General features: G+C 34.7%; 2 protein-coding genes and 1 long non-coding RNA gene across 3 annotated transcripts in view; 1 reads left to right on the top strand and 2 right to left on the bottom strand.

Annotated features, from left to right (window-relative positions):
• LOC125662394 (uncharacterized) overlaps positions 1–27,467 on the bottom strand; it is a 1,158,266-nt gene that overhangs the window by 485,283 nt on the left and 645,516 nt on the right. The gene's annotated exons all lie outside the window — the stretch shown is intronic.
• LOC125673810 (uncharacterized) lies at positions 1,872–7,684 on the top strand. Its single transcript, XR_008797611.1, has 4 exons — positions 1,872–1,925; positions 2,409–2,462; positions 3,474–3,617; positions 7,056–7,684. It is a non-coding gene; the product is annotated as an uncharacterized LOC125673810 (long non-coding RNA).
• On the bottom strand, positions 21,288–22,523 carry LOC130049699 (uncharacterized). The gene is made up of 2 exons (XM_056147631.1): positions 22,375–22,523; positions 21,288–21,906 (listed from the first exon to the last, which is right to left on the bottom strand). The coding sequence occupies exons 1-2, from the start codon at positions 22,521–22,523 to the stop codon at positions 21,288–21,290; spliced, it is 768 nt and encodes a 255-aa protein (XP_056003606.1).

Genomic DNA, 27,467 nt, shown 5'->3' on the forward strand with positions numbered 1-27,467 from the left:
GGAGTAGATACAAATGTTTAAAAAAGATCTTCCATAATTTGTGATTGGTTTTTATCCAACAAGTTGTTTGTTTTTATTTTTTGTCCTTGTGAAGGCTTCAGGATAGAAAACACATGTACAATATCCAGCAGCAGTCAATCGGGCTGCTCACCGATGGCCTGATAGCCCAGTTGGTAAAGGGTGATAACTCCTATGCTGGAATTCCTCTACTGTGTGTCTATTATACAAAGATTCCCCTAATATCAACTAACAGTTTATACATACCATATTCGTCCTATTGAGCACCCCGGGTGCTTAGAAAATTGGAGGGGTGGGTGGTTATTTAGTACTCTATGCTGAAATATTCCTATTAAATATACACATAAATTTTATTTCATTTCTTCTAACACTAATAATTAATCCATTCTTGTCTACATTAAATATACAGTAGTAGCTATTACTTTCAATTTCACTTGAAACCATTTGTGTCATAGACTAATACCACGTACGATTTACTAAACTTTCGTTTTCACTTTCGCAGCACAACTATGGCCGAGTATGAATATAGTTTAAGAGATTTCATGTTTACAGAGATATCTATAATCTGGGATCCATTCCAGGGAGAAACTCTTAAAAAATAGAAATCAACAATGCTATGCATAAATATGCGATTGCTGTTGTAAAGGACGGTGCAGTAGTTGGACACGTGCCTCGAAAAATAAGTAAAGTTGTAGCATTCTTTTTAACAACATGGGGGGGGGGGGGGGGGCTTTGAAATGCATTGTAAATGGAAACTATCACTACTCCTAAGATACCGGTATTGGTGAACTAGAGATACCATGTATTATGAAATTCAGTGCGGAACCAAGAGATTGCTAGAAAGATTAAAAACAAAAACTCTGTTATCAGAAAGGTGAGTAGTACTGTATTTCAAAGGGGGGGGGGGCTTAATATTTGAGAGTTGAAAAAAGGCCCTGGGTTTTTTTTAGGGGTGGTAGGTGCACTCAATAGGTCAAATATTTATAAATAAACTGTTTTTCTATACTGTTGACATTAAAAATTTGTCATGTTAACACATTTTTCTCATGTTTTATTACTCTGCTTTACGAAAATGTGTGGTTTTTTTTATGTTGACCTATACTTCTGTTCTTATATGTTTGACATCTTAAAAAAGGTGTCAACACATACATTTGCTTTGGTTATTAATAAAATCAAACTATACCGAGTGGAAATTAATACAGTGTTTCCACTTTCAACCATTAATATTGATAAGTCGCATAAGGGTAGAGCTACCTTGAATCTGCATAAATGGTATTAAACATGCAGTATGCAGGTATACATTCCACTGATTTCTTGTTCCGTGTTCAGGTTGTGATTGCTGACTTTATGTTTTCCTTGTGTGTGTTTTACATAAAATCTTGTCTAAAGTATGTATGTACTTGCAGAAAAATTAATTTTAAAAAAAATCCGTTTTATAATAGTTAACAAACACACACATGTACATAGCCGGGCCTCCAAAAATGGAAAATGCAGATGCTTGGATATGTTTTGGTAGATGATTGAAATGGAATTCACAAATAAAATGTTGATAAATTAAAAAAATTATTGGCTAAGAAAAAGTGACAATGTTGAAAATACTAAGGACACAAACAGCATCTGTGTACATGTGTGTGTACAAATGTATATTGTCCTCCTAAGAGGGGTAACATATATACATGTAAAATAAAATGGAGAATATGACATGGAGACAAAGACAAAAAGGACTTTAAATCGTGTGTGTTTTGGGGGATTGTAGCCAAAACTCTTGCATATCATTGCAACATTACTGTGTTAAAACCTGTAGTATGCATTATGTACAAGTATGTGTTTGATTTGTAAAATTTTGTCTCTAGGAGGAACAATGCTGCACATCATTTGTGGAAACGGAAGAGTTAGAGGCAGAACAGGTAGGGAACATAATTTTTATCTAAGATTATACCTCACCATCACATTGCAACAGTCTCTATGAAATCAATCAGAAGTGACAATTGGGGATCAATGACAAGTCTACCTAAAGTAGAAAATGTATATGCATATATATTATAAGCATGTATGTTTTGGAAGATGAAAAATATGGCATTGAAAAAATAGGTTGATGATATTAAGAAAGTGGTCTGTAATTGTATGTGTGCAAGTGTATATTGTCTTCCTAAGTGGGGTAACATATATACATACAAAATAAAATGAGGTCCTCCTAAGAGGGGTAACACATAAGATAAAGTGGAGAATATGACACAGAGACAAAAACTAAAATAACTTTTGATTAAATCTTGTATGTTTTAGGAGATTGTAGCCAAGGCTCTTGCTTATCATTGTAACATTACTGTTTTAAAACCTGTATAATGCATTATGTACATGTATGTGTTTGATGTGTAAAATTTTGTTTCCAGGAGGAACAATCATGAACATCATTACTTGAAATGGAAGAGTTAGAGGCAGAACAGGTAGGGAACATAATTTACATCTAAGGTTATATATCACATATCACCATTACATCACAACAGACTGCTTGAAATGAAATATTTTAAAAATTCAAAAAATCATGGAAAATAACCATATAAAGTTCAAAGACTAATTCCAGTTATTAGTCCCATACCGGTTTATAAAACGAAAGTGGATTTTAGGTTTCCTCTCTGTCCGTCTCTCTGTCAATCAGTCTGTCCCATTGGTTTTCCAGATATTTTTGCATAATGCTTGCGAGAATTCATTGAAACTTGTAGTGCAGTAACTACAGATTGAGTTCAAGTTTCATATCGTTTGATGCATAAGTGTGAAAGAAATTAATTTTTTTATTGTTATGTCTTTGTATTGATCAAGACTGGGATGTGTTCCAATGGAAAGGCTGTAAAAGTAGGACATCTGAATAGATCGAGGCTGGGGTTGCGTAAATGATCTTTTAATTAATTCCACATTTCAAATTCATTAATCGCAAAAGGAAAATATCAATAACTAGTGATCCTAATTGTTCACGAACAATTAGAGGGCTTCCCACCTTCTACCGGTTTTTCATTAGTGTTCAAATGCTAAACAATTTGATTTGGATAGAAAAGAAATTCAAATTTGCCGCCTTGAGTGTTGAAGTGTTGGAGATTGAGGCCTTGGTTTCGTACGATAGTACCGGTCAAATATTTGAAAAAAAGGGGTGTGGGTGTTGGATAGCCGGCACATATCGGGTAAAAGTGTAATAGGACTTGTGCAGGTGTTTGGGGGTGACTTTAGACCTGTTAGATATGATATTTGGAGGTGTAAAGAAACCGGAAGTGACATTTTCAGAGATTACACATGTAGTGCTGACACTCTGCTCATGCATGCTGGGACTATGAGTCTCATGTTGAGAAGATGGTAGGAGTCTGTGCACTGGATTTTACCATGTGTGTTATGGATTGTGGAATTTGATATACAGTTTGTAATTGCTCATCCTATGTGTTCTAATTCACGGAGACAATGTCTTTCAGTCATTTCACCCAAGGAGGCATGCATATGGATTTAGGCTGTGAAAAAGAACCCCAAACAAAATGGCGGCTGGTGAATTAGATAAAGTTTCTGAGTGTAGGATCTGAACGGAGAATAGGAATACTGCATCCCATCTGACCCTGCAGGTAAGTGTTTATTTGTTTACAATGATAGTCGGGATGGAATGTCAAGGAGTTCAATTGTCGAATAAAGTTGCATCATCATTATCATAAAAAAACACAACTTAACTTAGTCTTTATGTTGATGCAGGCCGACATTAATGGAATCTGGCACATGTTTTTTCATGAATGCAAATGTAAATATTTGATTTACAAGACAGTCAAGAAATGGAGAAAATGGGTGTAGGTCAGATGTGTATGTGTAAATCAGATTAGCTAGAATCCTGTTGTTGGGCATGTGACCGGTCAAAATGGTGTAAACAGCTAATCTAACATACAGATCACTTGAAGGGTGGGGGATTTCTTCCTTTGGGACGATAGGCGTGATGTGTGGGTTTGCCTTGCTCGTGGAGACTGGCCCCTTGATGTGTGGCCTTGACATTTGACCTTGACCCACTTTCAAGGTCAAACCTCGAAAACTCCATGAGAGGGAAAGATTGACCTTGACCTCATTTTGAAGGTCAGAGAGGTCACAGGGCTTCGCACAAGTGGTCCCGCGTCTCTATTTAGATCCGTGAAAAAGTTCTGGGCTCGAATGACAACGTCAGAGACTTTCGGGGCGAGAACCGTGCTTCAGGGTTCTCGGTTTCCCTGTGTCAACTTCTCTGTGCGAGAGTGTTTTATTGTGAATTCGTCGGGAAAGGTCTCGCGTCTCCACGACTTTCGGTCTAGTAGGAGTAGTGATAACAGGGTTTTCGATGCGAGTCGCCGACATTCGCAGTGTGGTCAAAGTTTTAGAGTTGTAATTCATGATATTGAGACCAATCGAGAATTCCTTGCTGACCCATGTGATATTTCGATGCTATCTGAAGAGGGAAAGAGAGTATAAAAAGTGCCATTTTCTCGCCATTCTGGATGACCCTTGACCTACTTTTCAAGGTCAAGGTCACACAACCCATTCCAGTGTGTTCCGTCTCTCTACGACGAATACTTTAGGAGTCGTCAATTTTTTAGGTAGAAATCGAGAAACATAAGGGGACATTAACTCCTTTTGACGGTCAGCTAATTCCTTCATTTAAAGTTCTTCAATTCTACTAATTGACCTGTAAAGGTTTCATCCTCCTATCATTTACGGTTAAAAAGTAGTAGCGATAACAATGATTTCTGCCAAAGGTCAGATAACTCCGTAAGGGGTCAAAGTTCCATGACGCAGGTTGAAATGTATTCGTTTCTCAAGAAGTGCTATATCATGAACTTTAAAGTTTTCGATAAGTCTGAAGACGAAAAAAAATTTTGACGGTAGGAAAATAATAAACAGAACAATAACAATAGGACTTTCCACAGAAAGGTGGAAAGCCTTAAAAATATGAATGAAATCTGTTAATCACACAAGTATTTTTCTGTACTCGGTGAGAGAGGTCTGAAAATTATAGAGTTTTGAATAAGATTATTTCATTCCTTAAAAAAAAACTATATGAGACAACTGTATGAACTGTGAAAGATCAAACTATTATACTAATATTCAATACTGGTATTAAACATGGTAACATGTAGGGGTGCAATGATACGCTTGCTTCATGATACGATACATTGTATGATACAGACTTGACAATACAATACGTATCACGATACTTTTAACATGCTACAAGTGTATCAATATGAATGATAACTAATGAACAATTACACTGGTTTTGGTATCATTTAATTGCACCTTACTGTTACAACTGCATGTCCAAAATGCTCCCGTATTTGGGATTAATGGTTCACAGGGTGAGAAATAATTCACTGGCACCACATTTTTCCATTTCCGGAAACCATCTTTATTTGGACAGGGTGTATTATGGTAACCATCGTCCATTTGTCTGTCCAGACCTTTTGGGCAAGATACATACTGAACTGTAACATCTAGGATTTTGCAACTTGGTACATTTGATCACCATAATGAGAGGAAGATGCCTAACATTTTTCAAGGTCAGAAATCAAAGGTTAAGGTCGTAGTATCACTAAGTAGGAAAACTTTGTGGGCAGGATACAGACCAAACCATAAACTCCAGGATATTGCAACTTAGTACATTCGATCACCATGATGAGAAGAAGATGTCTATTGTTTTTCAAGGTCAAGTTCACAGTATCACTTAGTAGGAAAACCTTGTAGGCAGTATACAAACTGAACTGTTGGGGCTAAGACTGTCAAACTTGGTACACATACACCTTTTGCCAAGTGGAGAATGTTGATTGTTTCTCAAGATCAAAGGTCAAGATAGTAGTAGCAGGATAAAGACTGAACCATTGGAGCTGGTACCATCAAACTTGGTACACATACACCTTATGCCAAATGAAAATATTACATAGAGAGTACATGATTGATCTGTTTTTATGATGCAAAGAAAGTATGTCACACCCTGACATTGATTGTTGATACTACTTGAAGCCATGTTCTACAAATCATAATGTAAGGAAACACCTTATATTAGCTTTTCACGGGCATATTATGAACCATTGGTGGTACTCTTGTTACAACATACATGTAATCTTAAAGCCAAATTGGACAGTTCAAATTAATCCAGATAGAGAATACCAAAATGCGGTATAGTGTAAAATATTGTGAATCGAACCGTTGCATAATATTACAGTGATATACCGTGTCTTGGTTAATCGTTGCACCCTTTGTGACATGATACCAATGTATTTAGTCACAGTTCAAGGGAGGGGGGGGTGTATTCTTCTGTTCATGAGTTGAAATCAATCTAGCCTTACATTTCCAGTACTATTCACCGCTACTATATCAAGTGACCAGCTAATGAATCGATCTTTACATGTACTAATAACAAACTTTAATATTGTATGTGATAATTTAACGCAATCTCAGGAAAACGGGGGGGGGGGGGGGGGGGGGGGGGGGGGGGGGGGCTACATGTTGCTGCATGTATATGTACATTTCTGGAGATATATTTATAAATAATTTATTGTGATTTATTATATCATTTCATAACGGTTGGTTGTTATAACTCAAGAAAATCTTATAAAGTAAATATCCATACAAGTGCATAGGGTGTAGGAAATAGACTTTTTCTTTTGTGTTTATCTCTGCTACCAAACATCAGAAATTTAATCCAATAACTCATGTTTTAGTACAAGGACATTCACTTGCAACATTCTGAAAAATAATTTTTAAACCAGGCATCTATTTTTATATCAGAAATGGGTTGTCTTTAGCCATCACTAATTTGTATACAAGAGTTTCCCAAGTGACCTATAATTTTCGTATAAACTTCTTTTTCTGAAGATTTCCAAAATTTTCTAGTTCTGATATCCCATATTTACCTTTTAATAACATACATGTATAGATTATGTAATGTAGTTATATCAATTCAGATTTCGGGAAAGTCATCTTTTTGAAAGTGCTAAGCATATTGTACAGACACTTAGGTGTGATAAATGTAGTACATGTATATAATATTACAGGAAGAAAGACCTCTGGCAAAGACAAGAACAAAGGAAGGAGAACATTTCTGGAAATTTATGAAATCTTCAGTGTGTTTGGACACAGGAGCTATGATATCCATCCATTCTGGTTGCCTCGGGATCGATTCTTGTGAATATAGAAAATTGGAAATTCAAATGTTGGTTATTTTACACTTTAAAAGTGCTTACTGCTTAGTCCAATATCTTGATAAATCTAGTCTTTTGTGATTTTTCAGGCAAATTAAATCTCCAACACATGTATACATTTTTGATAAATTACCTCAAGGACCCTATATTTTTTCAAAAGCAATATATATCTGAAGAAAATAAAACCATTTTTGTTGGGTCACACAATGAATAGAAATGACAGATGTAGTGCTTATATCATGGAATTTCTGTAAACAGATGATATTTTTTACACAGGTTTTAGCTCACCTGAGCCAAAAGCTCAAGTAAGCTTTTCTGATCAAAATTTGTCCGTTGTCTGTCGTCGTCGTAAACTTTTCACGTTTTTGACTTCTTCTCAAGAACCGCTGGCCAATTTCAACCAAATTTGTCACAAAGCATCCTTGGGTGAAGGACTTTCAAGTTTGTTCAAATTAAGGGCCATGTCCCGTTCAAAGGGAAGATAATCACAAAAATGGAAAAATAGGGTGGAGTCATTTAAAAATCTTCTTGTCAAGAAACACTGGACCAGAAAAGCTGAAATTTACATGAAAGCTTCCTGATATAGTGCAGATTCAAGTTTGTTCAAATCATGGCCCCCGGGGATTGGATGAGGCCACAATAGGGGATTAAAGTATTACATACTGATATATAGGATACATCTTTAAAATTCTTCTTCTCAAGAACTACTGAGCCAGAAAAGCTGAGATTTACATGAAAACTATCTGACATAATGCAAATTCAAGATTGTTCAAATAATGGCCCCTGGAGTATGATGGGGTCGCAATTGGGGATCAAAGTTTTACATGCAAATATATAGGAAAAATGTTTAAAATTGTTCTTCTCAAGAACCACTGAGCCAGAAAAGCTGATATTTACATGAAAGCTCTCTGACATATATTTCAGATTTCAGTTTGTTAAAATCATGGCCCCCAGGGTAGGATGGGGTCACAAGGGGGATAAAAGTTTTACTTACAAATATATAGGGAAAATCTTTAAATATGAGCTAAGGTGACTCAGGTGAGTGATGTGGCCCTTGGGCCTCTTGTTTAAAGCCTTTCACAATTACCAAATTTAAAAATTGGTCTGAAACTGGAAGGTACAAACGAATCCATTACTATTTTGAATATTCATAACCTAGTATGTTCTGTTGACATGTTTTGTTTAGAATTTTGTTCAGAGAAATGTAGTTCAAATGATCACAAAATATACACTGTCATTGATTTTGGTATGTACATATAAAAGGTAAATCCTGGTTTACCATGTTCATAATATATGCCATGCAATAGAGCTAAGTGCTCTGTTGTTTAAACTGCAGAGCTGCCAACCCTCACGATTTTGGCGTAAGGCTTACGATTTTTGGACCGAAAATACGCCTTACGATTTCATTATATATCTTCCGATTTTCGCCTATTTGACATTTCAAAAGTTTTAGAGCTGTCCGTCAATGGTTTTTACTTTTATAATAAACAAGCCATAGTCGTTACTACGTTTGTTTGCATAGTCTCTATATATACAGAATCTCGATCATTTTAATGCTTTGAAATAAACAATATGGCAGCTGCTACTAAGCGTAAAGCATGTGTTGATGGAAATAACAACAATAATCCCCCAAAGAAGAGCCAGAAATTCAAAGAAAAATATACAAGTACTCTGTAAACGTCTATTTGTTTCAAAATCAGAAAGTGGGAGTTTGTATGATAAGTGTACAATCTGTTTGACAAACTTTAGCATCTCACGGTGGGGAAAATGACATTAAAACACTTGCCAGAATAACTGACACAGTAACTGTAAAATTATATAATATACTAATGTAACAATATTTTTTACACAAGTTTTAGAAAGTAAAATCAATAAAAGATGTATTTGACCTTCGGCAGTTGTAAAATGCATAACAATTAGTATGTCTAAATTCATTAAATTTGGATTTGAAGTATGCCTAAAATTGCTCAGGTTACATATTTATTCATAAAAGATCTCCAGCGGCAGGGAGCCGCCTAGGCCCCCTGACCCCGCCTTACTATTTTCCATTTCATAAGGTTGGCAGCTCTGAAACTGTATTGTTATAGGATTTTTGTTTAGTGTTTATGACTATCTCATGTGAGCATTACAGCCTATGATATTTTCTCTTTAAATATAATTGTTTTGAAAATATGTTGATAAATGACCACTGCAATTTGATTCATATGTATATTATCTGAGTTCAGAATGTTTGTCTTATTGAGATGATATATTGTGCTCTTTGACTTAATGATGCTGCTTTAAGGCATAATTGTTGGACCTATAGTGTATTCATTTTCAAATGTATTGAAATATAATTTTTGATTATAATGAGGCAATGCTATACTTGTTAGGGTAGTAATGCACCAGTAATTCAAATGTACATTGATGTCTTACCCGAATGTTTTTATTTGGTTACAATTTTGGTTTTTGATAAGAATTTTAGGTCATATAGGTAATCTCTGGTGACCTGTCTTCTGAGTAAATTCAGGTAACAATTGAACATTTTGTAAGAAAAACGTATGCATAGTCAGGTAGAGGAGGAAGGCCTTTACTAAAAATGTAGATGTCGTAATCCATGGGGTAGGGTTTCTGACTCTGGGGTAAGACCAAACTTGGTATACATAGTGCATATGTGTTAAAGGCATAGGATCTATCTTTTATCTCAAAAATGACATCACAATATTTTGCAAGAACTCCAAAAAACAAATTTGTAGTATTAATTATGAGTTATCTATAGCTGCAGCGCTTTGAAATTTAAGTCATTTTGACGTTTTAGCCCTATTTAAAATATTTGTCAGGAGGACAATATATTAAACTGGTACCCCGCTGATTGTTGGCTACACACAAACATAAGAGATGCGAAATCAACAGGGTACCAATTTAGGCAAATGAGAACAGGGAATTATTTTGTAATTACTATCGTTATCCAATGTGTTTGTAAACATTCTGAAGAACTTTGTGTGATTTTCTAGTTAATATGATCATAAATTTCGCCACCTTTTTGGAACATGCAACATTTCACCAATATCTTAGACCCTATGCCTTTAAGGTAATTCCACCCCTGTAGAATTATAGGTTCAATCTTATATTTGATTAATGATTATCTTAGTAACAAATAAAAATGATAAGTATGTTGCAGCATTGATAAAAAGATTTATCAATTAGCACGCATATACCTGTTATTGATGTCAGAAAATTACAATTGTCATTAAATACATTTCATTATCACAAAAACTTGTTAAGACGATATAATGGTATTCATAACAATTTCATGAAACTGTTTCTTAAAAAAAATATATAATATGTTTGTGAGAAGTAAAAGATATCTATGCATAAAAAAATGATAAATAATTTAATGAAAAAGGAGTTATTACCCTTGGATTCGGTATTTCGAAACTCATACGTGACTTTTGAAATATCTTATGGTTAACAAGATATTTTACAATAACTATTGATAAAGACTTCAACAAAATTTATGTTCCCATCATGCATAAATCTTATCAAATCATTGACTTTGCGAAATCTTATGACATCACAGGAGAGTGGAACTACGTTACACAATTATAAAATATCTTTTTAGCTCACCTGAGCTGAAAGATCAAGTGAGCTTTTCTGATCGCTTTTTGTCCGTCGTCTGTCTGTCTGTCTGTTAAACATTTACATTTTCAACTTCTTCTCCAAAACCACTGGGCCAATTTTAACCAATGTTGGCACAAATCATCCTTGGGTGAAGGGGAATCAAAATTGTTCAAATGAAGGCCAACCCCCTTATCCAAAGGGAGATAATAGCAAATCGGTAAAAACACACTGAAATTTTTTAAAACTCTTCTTCTCCAGAACCAGTAAGCCAATTTCATTCAAACTTAATGCAAATCATCCATAGTTGAAGGGAATTCAAAATTGTTCAAATTAAGGGCCAGGTTTTCTTCAAAGGGGAGATAATCACAAAAGTGTAAAAATAGGGTGGGGTCATTTAAAAATATTTTTCTCATGAACCACTGTGCCAGTATAGTTCAAATTTACATGGAAGCTTCCTGACATAATGCAGATTCAAGTTGTTCATATCATGGCCCCCAGGGGTCGGGTGGGGCCACAATAATGGAAACCACATTTTATATGTATTTATATAGGAAAAATCTTCTTCTCAAGAACCATTGAGCCAGAAGAGTTCAAACCACCATATTTTATATGTGTTTATATAGGAAAAATCTTTTAAAATCTTCTTCTCAAGAACCATTGAGCCAGAAGAGTTCAAATTTACATGGAAGCTTCCTGACATAATGCAGATTCAAATTTGTTCATATCATGGCCGCTGGGGGTCGAGTGGGGCCACGCTAGGGGAAACCACATTTTATATGTATTTATATAGGAAAAATCTTCTTCTCAAGAACCATTGAGGCAGAAGAGTTCAAATTTACATCGAAGTTTCCTGATATAGTTCAGATTCAAGTTTGAAGCTTTATGACATAGTTCAAATTAAAGTTTGTTGAAATCATCCCCCCCTCCCGTTGTCAGGTTTTGCCACAATAAGGGAAACCTTATTTCCTATGTGTAAATACATGATAACTCAGGTGAGCGATGTGGCCCATGGACCTCTTGTTTAAAGGTTGATATTAACATGAAACTAAATTAATATGTGGTAGTCCTTAACCAAAATTGTAAAATACATGATTTCCTGGACAAGGGTTTAGTTTCCAGAATAAGACCAAGATTATAGTAGCAACTATTGTCTTTATTGTGATACGGTAAATAACTAAATCCATGCTTATTAGAAGCAGAACAGGATATACCAAAGTGGTGATTTACACAACCCCAGGGTTTTGACTGTACACAGGTCCAAAGTAGTCATATTATTTAATGTTGTATATATAACGTCTCCTTATTAGTGAAGTATTCTCGAGAGGGACGTTAAACAATACACAATCAATCATCTGGACTGTGTAGACACTTTCGGGGCATTTAAGTTTTATGAACACATCTTGTTTTATTCTGTTTTGTATGTTAGGATTTAATTTAGGTATGCAGATCAGGAATTTTTCTCAAGATTTCATTATCCTTGGGGCTAGTGATACTTTTAATTAATTTTCATGTACCCAATAAGGCCTGTGGGCCTTTTATTTCATGAAATGCATTAAATTCTGATTGATATGTCTTTTGTACTTTTTCATGAAATGGATGAAAATCCTGTATGTTTTATTAATATTTGACCAGCAACCATACTTGAAAATGATTTGTATGACATGCCAGTTTTTGTTACAAAGTAACAATTATATAATGAATAAATTTCATGTTAAAGTTAACTTTTAAATTGTCTTTTATGTACTGTTTAGAAAGTAATTATTTTGTATAACAGTATTCGTGTACAGTGCAGATGGTGGTTATTTAAATGAATGCGAATAACATGATCAAAGTTAATTAATATTGCTATGGATAATTTGTTGGACTCTGTAAAGATTATAAATTAGTCAAAATTGCTGCAGAAAAGCTGCTTGAATAGATAAAGAGATTTATCAGAGGCAAATGTTCTACAACTTTTTGTGGAAATTGGATGGATATGCATTGTCATGTATAATTTCAGTGATAGCAAACTTGAATAATTAAATTGTATTCCAAAATAGGTTGTCCCAAAAAAAAAAAGTAGCCACACAAAGGTTATAGATGTTTGGAAAATTGACCGGTATTTCATCTGTGCTGGAAATCAATCGCATGCAGTTTTTGCATAATTGTAGTTTAAATGCCGTCTCTCTAAAGTCTTCAGCTGATTTGGAAAATACTGTCCACCTTCTGGTGGAATTGTATAAATTTATATGAATATACAATGTCTGCCCAAGGCCTACTGCGCATATAAAATATATTGTCTACCTCACGATGGAATTGTATAAAATTATATACAATGTCTGCCTAAGGATTACTACGGATATCTGAAAACTTAGGCAGACATCATAAATTGTATATCTTTCATTCTTGGTATATTATCTTTAATTGATTTGAAAATTACAAATAGTGTGATAGCTAAACAAAATGATCGAATGCATGATGAAAAGTATTGAAGTTTAAACATGGACTATATATGTCTGCCTAAGTATGATTTTATGGATGTGCCTGCCTAATGCTGAAAGCAGATATATATATATATATATATATATATATATATATATATATATATATATAAAATGTCTTCTTCGTTTTGGTTTCAAATTCTTTGATAATGGTAGCCATGCTTCAGGATGCTTGTACTATTTAATCATTTGATTTCCAGAATTTACAGTTTCCTTCTTTATTTGTGATATGATTTCCGTGTGTTGAATAATTATACATGCCTTCTTAATTTTGGTTTTAAATTCGTGTGATAATGGTATCCATGAACTGCACGAAAATGCACCCAACGAAATTGAATGGCTCTACAGCATTACATATATTTGATCATCTGCAAATACAGCCTACTAATAAAGTGTTTATATTCACATTATTTGTGTAATTAATAAAACTCTATGGTATATAAAATAAGTATGAGTACTCATCAAATTAAAGGTAATTCCACCCGAGGGTTTGAATAAAGTGGCAACACCAGAAGCTTTGCTAAGGGTTTTACTGTATTTTTGCAACTCCGAGGATTGAAATACTTTAATATTTCATGACTAATCATACGAGAGTATTTTGTTCTCATATATCTACTTATTTTGCATTTTCCATGTACCCAGAGACGCCAGATTGAGAATTTTTAAATTGATTAAATTTTCACTATAGATTAAAACAGACACCAGCATCGGATTATACATGTATCGATTGATGATTGAGTGAATAGTATTAGAGTTATTCCTCTTTGAATAAAAATAACTTAATATATCAACATGCCTGCACACACACAAAATAGGACTTGTAATTTTACTGATTCATTTATCATATTTATAAACATTTGGTTATGAACCTTAACATCAATAACTTTATAACGTAATAAACATGATACTTCAGAACTAAATTAATATTGGGGTGACGCATGACGTCATTTAACCTATATATGGTGGAAAATATTTCAGAGCAGCGTGAAATCGTTTGATCTCCTACCAAGTCTCAGATAGGCATAATCAAAATCGCACGGTTTTTTTTCTCTCAAAGGAACATTGACAATAATATTAAATGTATAGTTATTTAACGACGAATGTGTAAACTGAGATTCAGAGTGTTTTTTGTTAGTGAACATAGACATGAATTTTACTTTTGTTTCCATTGGATACACTTGTTACATCAGGGACACGTGTTGACATTGGATTGATTAATTGATTGAATATTGCTTAACGTCTCTCTCTCTCTTTCTCTCTCTCTCTCTCTCTCTCTCTCTCTCTCTCTCTCTCTCTCTCTCTCTCTCTCTCTCGAAAATTTTTCATTCATATGAAGACGTCACCAAGACCGGCGAAGCGTTTCAAATTTAGGTCTTTGCTCGTCGCTAAAGGCCATAGAGCAGTGAAGGTTCTTTACCGTGCCACAACTACTGTGACACGGTACATCCGTTTTTTTAAGGTCATCTCCGAGGACCCGTGACATTCACACTTGATGAAAAGCTTTTTGCGATGGAACTGTCACTACCTGTTTTAACGACTTCGGTCTGTCGCGGCTGGGATTCGAACCCCGGGCCTTCCGCATGCGGGGTGAACTCTCTAACATCTAGACCACCACGGCGGTGTTGTTGGCGTTGGAAGAGGGAGTGCGAAGAATTGACTAGTAGAGATTTCGAGATGCCATAGAATAAGAAAAATATATATTATGTTCGTTGGACTTTGGGGCGAGGGGGAATGACTGAATCACATGATTTTCTCTCGTCAGTAATTTAAAATGACTGACTGTTTTCATCATTGTGCTCTTATTTCCATTAGCTTCTATGAAGTCACTTTCCTTTTAAAGCCGAAATCTCGAGGATGTTGAATATTTCGTTGTCACGGTTGAGCAGATAAATTAACTATGCCACGTGATATGGAAGATGGAAATATCTTTCACACATTTCTTTCATAGGGTATCTGTATAATAAATACGTAGATATGAGAGAAAAAATAATTTAATATTTATACGGTAAATGTACGTTTGTATCCTCGGTATATATTTTATTAACAAGTGATCATTCAATACCAAAAATATGTGCTTCATTAAAATAATAAAACATATTTGATATCTGACATAAAAGCAACTCGTTTGTCTGTATTTTCATTTGGTGGATTCCATCTGTGAGTAAAACTAGTGTAAACACCAGTAATTTCAAATTTCATGTATAAGTATATGGTATGTCTTATTATGTTTATAATACATTAAAAGTTTTGTCGACATGTGCGCCAACATACCACAACCTAAGAGAGGCCATGGTATAGAAGATGTTCCTTTACAGTCAAACTCATCTGAGAAGGACTTGTGTAAAAAGTTTTAGACGGTTTCCAAGGTCACCATGGACTGGAAGAGTGTAAACCCGTAAAGGGCAACCTCATCTGATGTATCAGCACCTCCATCTAACATTGCGAAAGAAACGAATGAGACTTCGTCACAGACCACATATCTCATCCTAATTAGATCATGAGTCATTGAACACAACGCAGTTGTGTTAAGTAGGGCCATAGAAATATGTCAGGAAAAAAGCGTTAATAAACAGACCAATTTGTGACAAATTCTGTAAACACAACCCTTTTATACAAAAACAATATGTATATATCATTAAGTGAATATTGACCTCTTATACATTTTTCACCAGACCGACAGTCTCTACATCAACTCTGTATCACGCGATCAAATATCAAGATAAAAACGTATCGTGTATGTATTAATCATTGAATTGGCACGATATCCAGATATCAATGCAAGTTGAAGTTAATATAACTTCAAAGCATATTAATTTCTTAATTTGAAAAGTACTGAGAGGAAGTTTATTGTGACTTGTAACATGTCTAATTTTTGCATTGAATATGCAAGATGCAGCGATTTTTGCACATACGAAGTTGAATCTAGCCTGAAAAACACATTTTCTGTTGAAGCCAGAAGTTGCTCCCCTAACTTTCCTTTGGCACTGAAGTTCACATGTCACATAAATCAAACATCTTTCACTTAAAAACCTCGGGGTGTCGTGCCAATGATGATTTTTTTTATGTATGGAAACCCTGTTTATGCAAATGAGTCCATTGTGAAAGTAACTATAGGTGTAGATTAGGGGCGATATCAAGATCACAATATAATATGGATATTACTTAAGCATGTATGTTATATAAAGAAGAAATTGAAACTTTTTCAATATCAAAGAGAATTAATATAACCCATTTGACGGAAACTTTTACGCGATTACAGTTTACCGTTTGACAGCGGTGGTAAATAACGAAACAATATTTTGACACTTCCAACCACAAAAAGACTGTAGATATGTACGCCATGACCTTCGTCATGACGTATTTTTCATTGTGACGTCGTGCAATGTGCCAGTGCGGTAAAGTATATTTATGTACAGCACTGGTATTAAAATTTTTATGGGGAAAGCCTTAACTCAACCGCGAATATTATCCGTTATCTCACAACTGTTAAGTTGCAAAGAACGCGAGCCAGTAGGCACACATTCTGTTTATGGAAACAAAATAATATCTTACTGTTACCAAATCTAACCTCCAAATAGGAAGCTCACAGGAGCACGCCACCACTCTCAGTCAGTCTGTTACAGGGAAATTCCTCTTACTGCAACAGTATCGTCTAGAATTAAAACCAAAATGTGAACAAAGATACTTACTGTCTCACCAAAATGATTGTCTATTGCTCTTTGGGTTATCAATATACAGCACACATTGCAATACAAAATCTTGCATGTCAATCATTCCTCAGTATCAAAGTTCAACATAATCGATCAGAAGCCCCTAACCTATTAAAGTAGACTAGTTTCATTAGAAACAGTCTGCATGGCGATGCTGTCTGATAGACTTATGACGAATCCTTTAGAAAACTAAAGGAATCAATTAGTTTTGCATGACAAAAGCCAGTAGAGGAAGTAAGAAGCAAATATATTGCTATGACATCGAAACAAAATTCTGGGAAGCTCTTTCAAATAGAAGCAGTGGGAAGAGTCCGCATTTGCTTTGTATTAAATCAAACGGAAGAGTGCAGGAACAACTCATGTTACTTTTAATACTCGTGTCAATCGTGCAGGGGGCAACATGCAGAATATGAGTGCCCATTGCCACCCCAAATAGATACGAAACCAAGAGTTAGCAACTCGAGTAAAACAAGACGTACTAAATAGGAAATAGAATGGGTACAGAGCAGACTTAGGGTCTGATTTCGTAAATGGGATAAAACATAGAGTTTCCTTCGGTTGCAATCCAACTCCTATCTCTGCCATAACAAACAACCATAGTTCAGCCTTAAAACATAAAAGATGTCACATTTAAAGGATTTCAAACAATAATCACAATGCTAGTTGTTTTCTATGCCCATCCTTTGCATTAATTGTATCATTCCTTTTACGCTTTGCTCCAGAGTCTGCACCAGGAAAATTCAGAATAAATCATGATCTCTCTTATCCGAAAGATTCTTCTGTCAATACTCAGAAAAAACCAATAATGCATTATTGCACAAGTGATATTCAGCTAATTCAGAACTATCGCGATTTCTATTTGATAGCAAAAAACCCCCCAAAAACCTAATATATAGGATACAATTAGAATCTTCCTGTTAACCCATCTGACTATCATATATAAGGTTTTTCTAAAATGTTGAATTGGTTTGATGTTTAGTTTATATTGCCAATTATCAGATGGCGTCCTCCTTCGGCTCGTGAAAGAGTTCGAACTTATGCGGGTTGTATCAACACAATAACGCACAGGAAGAATTTTATGTCTAAAACATAATTTGTTGTTCCAAAAAGATAGTATTTACCAATAATATCGTATTATGTAATACACCTAACTCAGAATTGTATTTGTTCTGTAAGCCTAATATAAATTTCACATCCCTTTAAAAACAACTAATGAATACATAATAATTAAAACCGCTAATTATTGTAAATATGTAAATCGCTATTTATTGAAATGGTAATGTATATAAGCAATACAATCAAAGAGGAGATTCCATCAAACTCGTTTCTCTTAGAAAAGGTGTACAAAAATAACCTCCCGTGTTACAATACAATCCATGTTAGACATATCACTTTCAAGTCAACAAGTTCATATGGTATGGTATACATGCAGAAAAAATGGCATTCGAAATATTTAAAAAAAAAACACCACAGAAAGCAAAAAGAAAAAGCAACCGCTTGTTAACCATAAACCACTGTTGTAAGAATGATATAGTTACATTTCATAACATATTTACCAAAACACTTTTAACTACAATTCAAAGAATATTTACCAAAACACTGTTGTGACGATGATGTATCTTTAACTTCATAAACTATTTACCAAAGCACCTTTAACTACGATTCATCAAATATTTACAAAAACACTTTCAATTACCATTCATAAAATATTTACCAAAACATTTTTAATTACAATTCATAAAATATTTACAAAAACAATTTTAACTACAATTCATAAAATATTGACAAAAACTCCTTTATTACGATACTATACCTACATTTACCAAAACAATGTCATGCCATTGATATATCTATATTTCGAAAAATATTTACAGATAACACTGATATCTTTATTTCATAAAATATTTATCAAAAGAATGGTATGACAATGCTACGCTTACAGTTCAAAGAATATTTACCAAAACAAATTCATGTCAATGGTTTTTCCATATTTCGAAAATTATATACAAATAACACTGATATCTACATTTCAGAGCATATTATAACAATGCTATATCTACATTGAAAAAAAGATTTCTCTATGGTATGTTATATACCCTGGATATCAAAATATTCTATATTCTAAAGTATATCTTTACCCGACTGACCGTGAATAGATATCTAATGTCGTGTGATTTCTGATTAAGATATAATTCATATCAATCAACAAACAAAACCATTCTTATATTTTGATTTACACAGCAAAGAGGGACAATTGCCTGTAGAACCTACCTCATTGTGTTCGAAGCGATGTCACTTCTAAAGTAGACTATCATATGAGGAGCTGTATTCAAGTGGTTAATACTTTTTACTGATATCATTGATAGTTTCAAATTCTCCACGTGGAAGTAGAGTATATTCATAATTATATATTTAGCACTTGGGATTCTGTGGGAAATATCAATTATGATACACATAGTTGTTCCTTTCTCCTCTTTACACGTCATATCGCACCCTAACATCGCCTTTGACAACAGTGTATCATATACAGTATCATAAATTCCATTCAAGGAAAAGGAACAGGAAATCAAATAAAGGATGTATTGACATATTTCGTGCACTGTACGTGGCACGACAAAGGCGATACAGAATGGCTTTTTCTCTCTTATACAATGTATGTATACTACTCAAAATTTGATGAGGATCACTAGGTTATATGTGTGTAATTTACCACTAACATAACAAAAGACATACATTTGACTCAGAAACGTGTTTACTCAGGTTATGAATGAAAATTCATGAACGGCATGAACTGTTATCAGTACGGAATGCTTGAAATCTGATAACAACACCAAAAGGCATTTCATTACAAAGGGTTAACAGCAAACCAGAGAAAGAATTACAGTTTTTGGGGATAGTCCATCATTACACTTAGTCGATGAAGTGTCAATACCCGGTATGACCTCCCCTTGCATCAATGACGGCTTGACAACGTCGAGCCATGCTGTTAATAAGCACCCGCATGTTTCCAATGGGAAGGTTGTTCCACTCTTCCACGAGGGCGTTTCCGAGCTCTGCCAAAAACGGGGGTTGTGTTGTACGGCGTGAAAGGGCAACCTGCAGCATGTTCCATACATGCTCAATCGGGTTGAAGTCCGGCGAGCGCGCTGGCCAGTCCATACGGACAATTGTCTCCTGCTAAAGGTACTGTTCCACCACCCTGGCGCGATGAGGACGGGCGTTATCATCCATCAGGATGAACTCAGGGCCAACATCACCAGCGTAGGGTCTGACGTAAACATCGAGGATCTCATCCCGGTACTGCACCCCCGTCATTGTTCCTCTCTCCAGGACATGAAGATTTGTTCTTCCGCCCCTGCTGATTCTACCCCAGACCATGATGGAACCACCACCATAACGGTCATGTTCACTGATGTTGGCATCATGGAAACGTTCACGTTGTCGTCGCCACACTCGGTGCCTCCTCTTTGTAAAGTTCAAACAATACCTGGACTCATCGGTGAACAGAACTTGAACCCAATCGTTCTGTGTCCAAGTGGCATGATCCTCAGCCCAGTCCAATCGCTCCCGTCGGTGTGGAACAGTCAGAGGGACGCGAATACATGTCCTTCTCGAGTTGAGACCTGCACTGTTAAGCCGATTCCGTATCGTCTGAGTGGACACATTCACCCCCGAGGCGTTTAGGAGGTCGTTACGTAGGCTAGTTGCTGTCCAGAAGGGATGGCGTCGTACCTGAAGAGCCACAAAATGGTCTTGGCGTTGGGTTGTCGACCTCTAACGACCACCCCCATGTCGGTGTGCTGCTGTACCAAAAGTTTGCTGTCGGTTCGAGGCCCTGTTTACAACGCTCTGGCTGATGTTTAGTGCATTTGCAACGTCACGTTGTAAATAGCCAGCGTCAAGCAATTCAATACATCTGCCCAGTTGTTCTCTCGTCAGGCGACGCCTTACACATTGATGGGGCATTGTGTTGATAAACGTAGTGTAAACACTCAAGTGAGTTTGAAATTTTAAAAAGAATCAGACACCGATGCCTGAGTGAAAATCGTGCAATGGTAGCAAAAGCATAAACTGTGATGAGAAACGCATTTCCCATGGCATGAAATGCACGTGCACGTTTGTTGAAGACGTTTTTGATTTCACTTGGACACAATATTGCCAGTTATGCAGTTATTAATTTTTTAAACATAAAGATATCTAAGATCCTTATCAAATTTTGAGTAGTATATATATGATATTTTCATGGTTTAATCAGGAAGTTGAGGAAATCGACATCAATCCATTAGCTGTGGTGATCATGGGACACATACGTCCGGGAGCACGACATTTGCTGCAAATCCGTAACCGTCATTCTTTCTATGACCATATACCAGCAAGCCAAATACTGCGTTGTTTGTCGTCTTGACGTTAATAGCGCCACCCGACAATTGCACCACCAGAACAATGTACCGAACTTTCCTCACTGTCACAGGGCCATGAAATGTTCTGGCATACTCAATCAAATCTCTTTCGTTGATTGTCAGATGCGGTAATGAACTTTCATCAATCATCAAAGCAACATAATTACTTGTAAAATTGCTAGGAGTGATAACTGTATATTTGTTAAGGTACTGCGTTACCCCGGATATGGTTATCATATAAGGATCACCTGACGTGTCTGATCCAGTGCCAACACTGGTTAAAAGAACGGGTCGTTCTGATTCAATAACAGCAACTTGATTTTCAGTAATTGAAAATTCAAAGTATCCTTGGGGAGCAAGATTCACTATTGTCTTGGTATTGCCAACAGCGTAGGTCACCTTGCTCTTAAAAGGCGACACAACTTTCAGAATTGTTCCGTACCTGTTTATGTTTGGAGGAGCAATGTATACATTATCCAATCTATCAACTGGTGGTATTTGTTCAACAAGCTGACTGCAAAATCCGGAATTTTTTTCTGTTTTCTAAAGCTATTTTTTCACACTTGTTTCCTGAAAATACGGCAACAGTAGACAAGGCTTTTACTAGTGTTCCAGATATATCAGCTTCATGCCTGATCTGATAGGTCTCAAGCTCATTCAAATTAATAACCATTTCACTGCCATTCTGATATTCAATCTGATCAACAGTAAAAGGTACATTGGGTTCAATACGGAATATAATTCTAAATTCTGTAGAGTTATTTAAGGCGGCTTTTGTAAACTGAACACCATAGGATGTTTTGTTGTTATACTCAACAATAGATATTATATAGGTGTCGGATAGGTGTTTCACTGGCAAAATCATGGCGCTGTCAGAAGATGCGTCATAATTATCAATAATAATGACGACAGCGTCGATTGTGGTCTCAAGAAGTATAGCTTTTTTTTTGCTATCTTGAAATACGACAACATCATAGTATACGGGACATCTATCGTTTTGGTATTGGTCATCTGTGTTTTAACTTCGATGTAATTGGAAATAAAGGTTAATGCCTTTGCAAAAATGTTCAGCTCAAAATCCCTCTCCACCACAATGTACACCGTCTTGTCTGTTTTTTTCAGCATTGCCATAATTACCAGGGAAAAAAATCAGGTATCTCTGGTGGAGATTTTCTGCCACAAATACAGAATCTAGAATTTCATATTGCTCTCGGTATACAAAATCATTGATATAAAAATGTAATGCATTGTCTATAGTACAAATGATATAGAGAAGAATTTTTGTATTGCTCTATTCAAATAAAATCCATGTTAATATTACATAATACAATTATATCATTGATCGTTTGGTTTGACTTACCACTGGTGACTCTTACTTTGACGTCAATAGTACTGAGCGACCTGTTAGGGTAAACAAAATGTCTTTGATTTGTTTCTTGCTAATAAATATATAATATATAAATAAGCTTATAACCAAATAAATAAGTCAATAAACAGAAAAAATGCAAACAATAACTCCTTAAAAGCATTCTTTCTCGTTCTCTCAAAACTTTAGTTTATTGATAAAATGTTGCAAAACCAGTTTAGATCTCTGTTTATCAATCATTAATGTTATCAGTTAATAAATAAATTTAATATCATATCGTATACATTGTGACCGGTCAACAGGGGATGCTTACTCCTCCTAGGCACCTGGTCCCACCTCTGGTGTGTCCAGGGGTCCGTGTTTGCCCAACTATCTATTTTGTATTGCTTGTAGGAGTTATGAGATTGATCACTGTTCGTTATCTTCACTTTGCATACATGTTATGATTAAATATTGTACTTTATGAGTGATCACTAATAACCGAGTTGTGGACCGTGTTACTCCTTCGTTCGTCTGTATGTCATCTTTAGACACAACTTTTGTACAAGGGATTTTAAATACAATTTATCCTCTTTTGAATTGCAAAACCTTTTGTTCAAGGGATTTTAAATACAATTTATCCTCTTTTGAATTGCCTTTACCACCATTGAACTTGAGATAACTCACTTACTGAGGTTTAAAAGTCGATAAATCCTATGCGTAATAAGTTTGGCATACTTTTCGGATAAGCAATTAAGTGGGAGAATGTTCTCACTTTTGCTTTCATAACTGTTGAGGCACTATTTACCTTTCGCTTTATGAATGTTTGTACACTACGCATTCATTCACTGTTAACTTTCATTATAAGGTAACCAATTAACATATAAACTTCATTCGTAATTTACCAAAAGACTTATGAACTGGTAATTGATAAAAACTGGGAATTTTTAAAACAAAAATGCTCAACTGTAAAGAATAAAGTGAGTACAGAAATATACCATTTTGCCTAAATAATTATGGAAAATGTTTCGTATATTTTTGGAGGTAAGTGTACTGAAAGTGTACAAAATTACTTCTAAAATTTGCTATTTATGGTCAATGCTTTATATTTTGATGTTTCATTGAAAGGAATATAAGTAGGTAAAGGAAGTTCAATAAATGATACACAATACGTGTTTAGAAACATATTTCACATTTGTTGAGGTTTAATAGCTGGATGCTTATTTTGGAATTTCCAATAAGTTAAATGAGATTGTAATGAAAATATTACGGATGAAGTTTTGGGAAATATACATCATAGTGTGTATAGTATATATATATAACGCTTTACATACAAAATTGTGTTACCCTTTTCCTCATGTTCCTGTTCCACGTTCTGTAGAATGAGAATGGATGACAGTATGCCGATGATGATTATTAGCATAACAATTAGTGCTATGACATAATGCCTCCTATTTTTCTTTTTCTTTGCAGCTGTATCGGTATGGGAAAAACATCTGATTTGCATTCTGTTTTCAGCTGCAATAGAAATCTCACCGAGTTAGGATAGAAGTGTATAGGATATAAATAACCTGGGTATATGTTATGGTTTCAAGTCACGCCTTATCAACTACGTGCAACGGTAGCAATTATTCATTGTGTGGATTTATTTTAAAATGAAGGCAAAGGTTATTGAAGAAATGTAGTTTAGTGAAGAAAAAATTGTGAAATATGTTTCTGAAATAAATAGACCTCTCAGTATTATATCCTGTTTCGGAGTTTTTTCTAACTTTTTCGAGAGATTTCGAAATCAATTATTTAACTTTAAGAAGCCGTTTTGTCTTGCTTTTGTAGCTGCGAGCATTAAAAAGAAATGCTGGAGATATATCCACGCTTGTTTGTGATGTTAGGTTTTCTTGATGTATTTATTTGAATCTTGTTTTACGCTCCATTCGAAAATGTTTCCCTCATACAGAAACGTCATCAGCTTTAGATTGAACACCATAGATCATGACCAATGCATGACACTCTGGTTCATTGCAAAGGGATATTCTTTATCAAACCAAACATTAACGTGATTCGGAATGTGAAAGAGTGGGGATAAAGAAAAGTGATCAATCTCAAAATTCTTATAAAGAACATCAAAATTAAGAGATTAAGAATAGCGCAAACGCAGACTCCTGGAGAACAAAAATATCTATACCCTGAAAGGTAGCAGAAAATGCTTTGGTGAAATAAGTAACTCATTTAGAATTATAGAAAAATTCAGCATCTGCTCAAATTCATAAACTTTACAAGTAAATAATTGTACAGGTAAATGAATGTAAAAGTAAATAATTGTACAGTTAAATAATTGTACAGGTAAATAATGATACGTTAAATAACTGTACAGGTAATTAATTGTACAGTAAAACAATTGTACAGATAAGTAATTGTACAATTAAATAGTCGTACATGTAAAACTTTCACAGAGAAGTGTTTTGATAACAATAACAGACAATATATACAGGGATTCTTTAGATCTTGAGGAGGCCCAGTATACCTGAGTTTTGATAGCATTGACCTATCCACAACTGCTATTTTCTGGTAATTCAATTGTTTTTAAAAAGACCCCTGAACAATGCAATTTCAATATAATTGTAATTGTTCGTGAGAGAGAGAGAGAGAGAGAGAGAGAGAGAGAGAGAGAGAGAGAGAGAGAGAGAGATAGGTAGGGGAGAGAGAGTAGTGTGTAAAATATGTGTCAGCTACCCATATGAATACAACTATTATCCAAACACTATGATCACATATACTCTGGAGAGGTCCCTGAGACAAGTCCTGTGTATCTCAAAACTATTTTTAAAAAAAAGCACAGACGGGTAGATTTCTACCATGTTCTATATATGTGTATTTCTTTGAGTGTCATGGGATAAAGCAATTGACATCTTGGTAGACCCTGGTCACTTCAGGTACATAACATCTGTTTAGATTAGGATCAGCCTACATTTTTACTGTGTCATGAGATGGTACTTTAAATACGTTTCCTCAGATGACCTGAATACTACTGATTTATTATTATTTATTTTAAATGCAATATCTCCTAATGCATTTCCACCAGATTTCTAAAGATTTTCGCTGTTCTTGCATGTTAAAAAATTCATCAAAAAATATACCGAGATACTTATAAAATTATGAATATTCAGGGTGACCTTTTATTTTGAATACATTATCACTTTTTTGCTGTTTTTTTTCGAAAGTTTTAGTTTTGGTTGAGTTTATGCATATTCTCCAGACTTTACAATATGGAATAATGAGTCCATGTCGGCCTCATTAGTTTGTGTGGCAAGGAGGGGGTGTAATTTGATCAAGACATCAGTTCACCGTTCATTCAATTGTTACAGTTACATATAATGATAACAGTATATATAGTATAGTTACCTCTGAGTAGATTTTATCGTTCATTACAGACAATGGTATATGTGCATTGTCTTGGCAAGTTGTTATCTGCAGAATAAAATTATGAAGTATTACGATAAAAGGACAAGAACATCGTTGATAGTACTGTATTCACATCCCAGAATGCGTAATGTCTGTTGTCAGAGGGAAACAATGTGATATTTTTTCCAGAGCAATTATATTTGACTAAATCACACGCAAGTATAATTAAAATAAATAGATAAAAGAAATTCCTTCTGTCACACAACGTTATTGAATAGAACATTTACATCCGAGTAGATTTGATCTCTCATTACAGTCAATGACATCAGTGTATTGTCCTCCATGGTTATCTGCCAATTGAAAGTATTAAGTGAAATTGTTTTTTAATTTGTCTTTTTCAAAGTATCGTCCCACAAACATCACACCAAGTTACCATATAGAAGAATAAGTTTATGTAAAGAATTAAAAATACATTATCTATGCCAGATTATAGATAACTGCTATTTTTACTTATTAACTTAAAAATAAACTGGCAATATACTAAGTCAAAAATTATGATAAAACTTATATGAGATAAACAGCACAACTTAGATAGTTTGATTTTTTTATTTACTTTATTTAACAAGTTCAAAGATTAATTACAATTATGTAAAGAATTAAAAAGACATTCTCAATGCAAGATAAACATAACTACTATGAACCGATGATAAACCAAGTCAAAAATTAAAATGTAATTGATAGGAGAAAAACAGCACAACTTAGATAGTTTGATTTTCTATTTACTATATTCGAGAAGTTGAAAGATTTACAATTACAAAGCTTGTCTGAGCTGTTCAACTAGTTGCTTAAAGTAAATATAAATGTATCCTTTAAGGATTTTTGTTATATATTCATTTCTAAACATAGTGTACTGATTGATAAAACTGTTGAACATCGACTGCAAATTATGTGTTTTATGTAGAAAATTATTTCAGCCATGCTTTATTTTCCAAATTAACAATATATCATTGAGTCTCTCCGAGATATCCATGCCATAATAAAGGTAAAACAACTCTCAAAGATACATGCATATACAGAACAAAATTTCGTTTACCCCCCCCCCCCCCCCCCAATGAACCCTGTTGAAAAACTCTACACGTCTAAACATGTCATGCATAAAAAGGTAAAAGTCATCAATCTAGAAATACCAGAGGTTGGATCAGGTACCTAGGTGGATAATGCATTATCTGACGGTCTACTATCTATATCAGGCAAACGGAGTAAACCGTAGTACAAATCGGTGTGAAAACAATAGTCTAACAATTGTTATGACACATAACAAAGGGGATTCG

The sequence above is a fragment of the Ostrea edulis genome, chromosome 8, assembly GCF_947568905.1.
Source record: "Ostrea edulis chromosome 8, xbOstEdul1.1, whole genome shotgun sequence".
Taxonomy (NCBI): domain Eukaryota; kingdom Metazoa; phylum Mollusca; class Bivalvia; order Ostreida; family Ostreidae; genus Ostrea; species Ostrea edulis.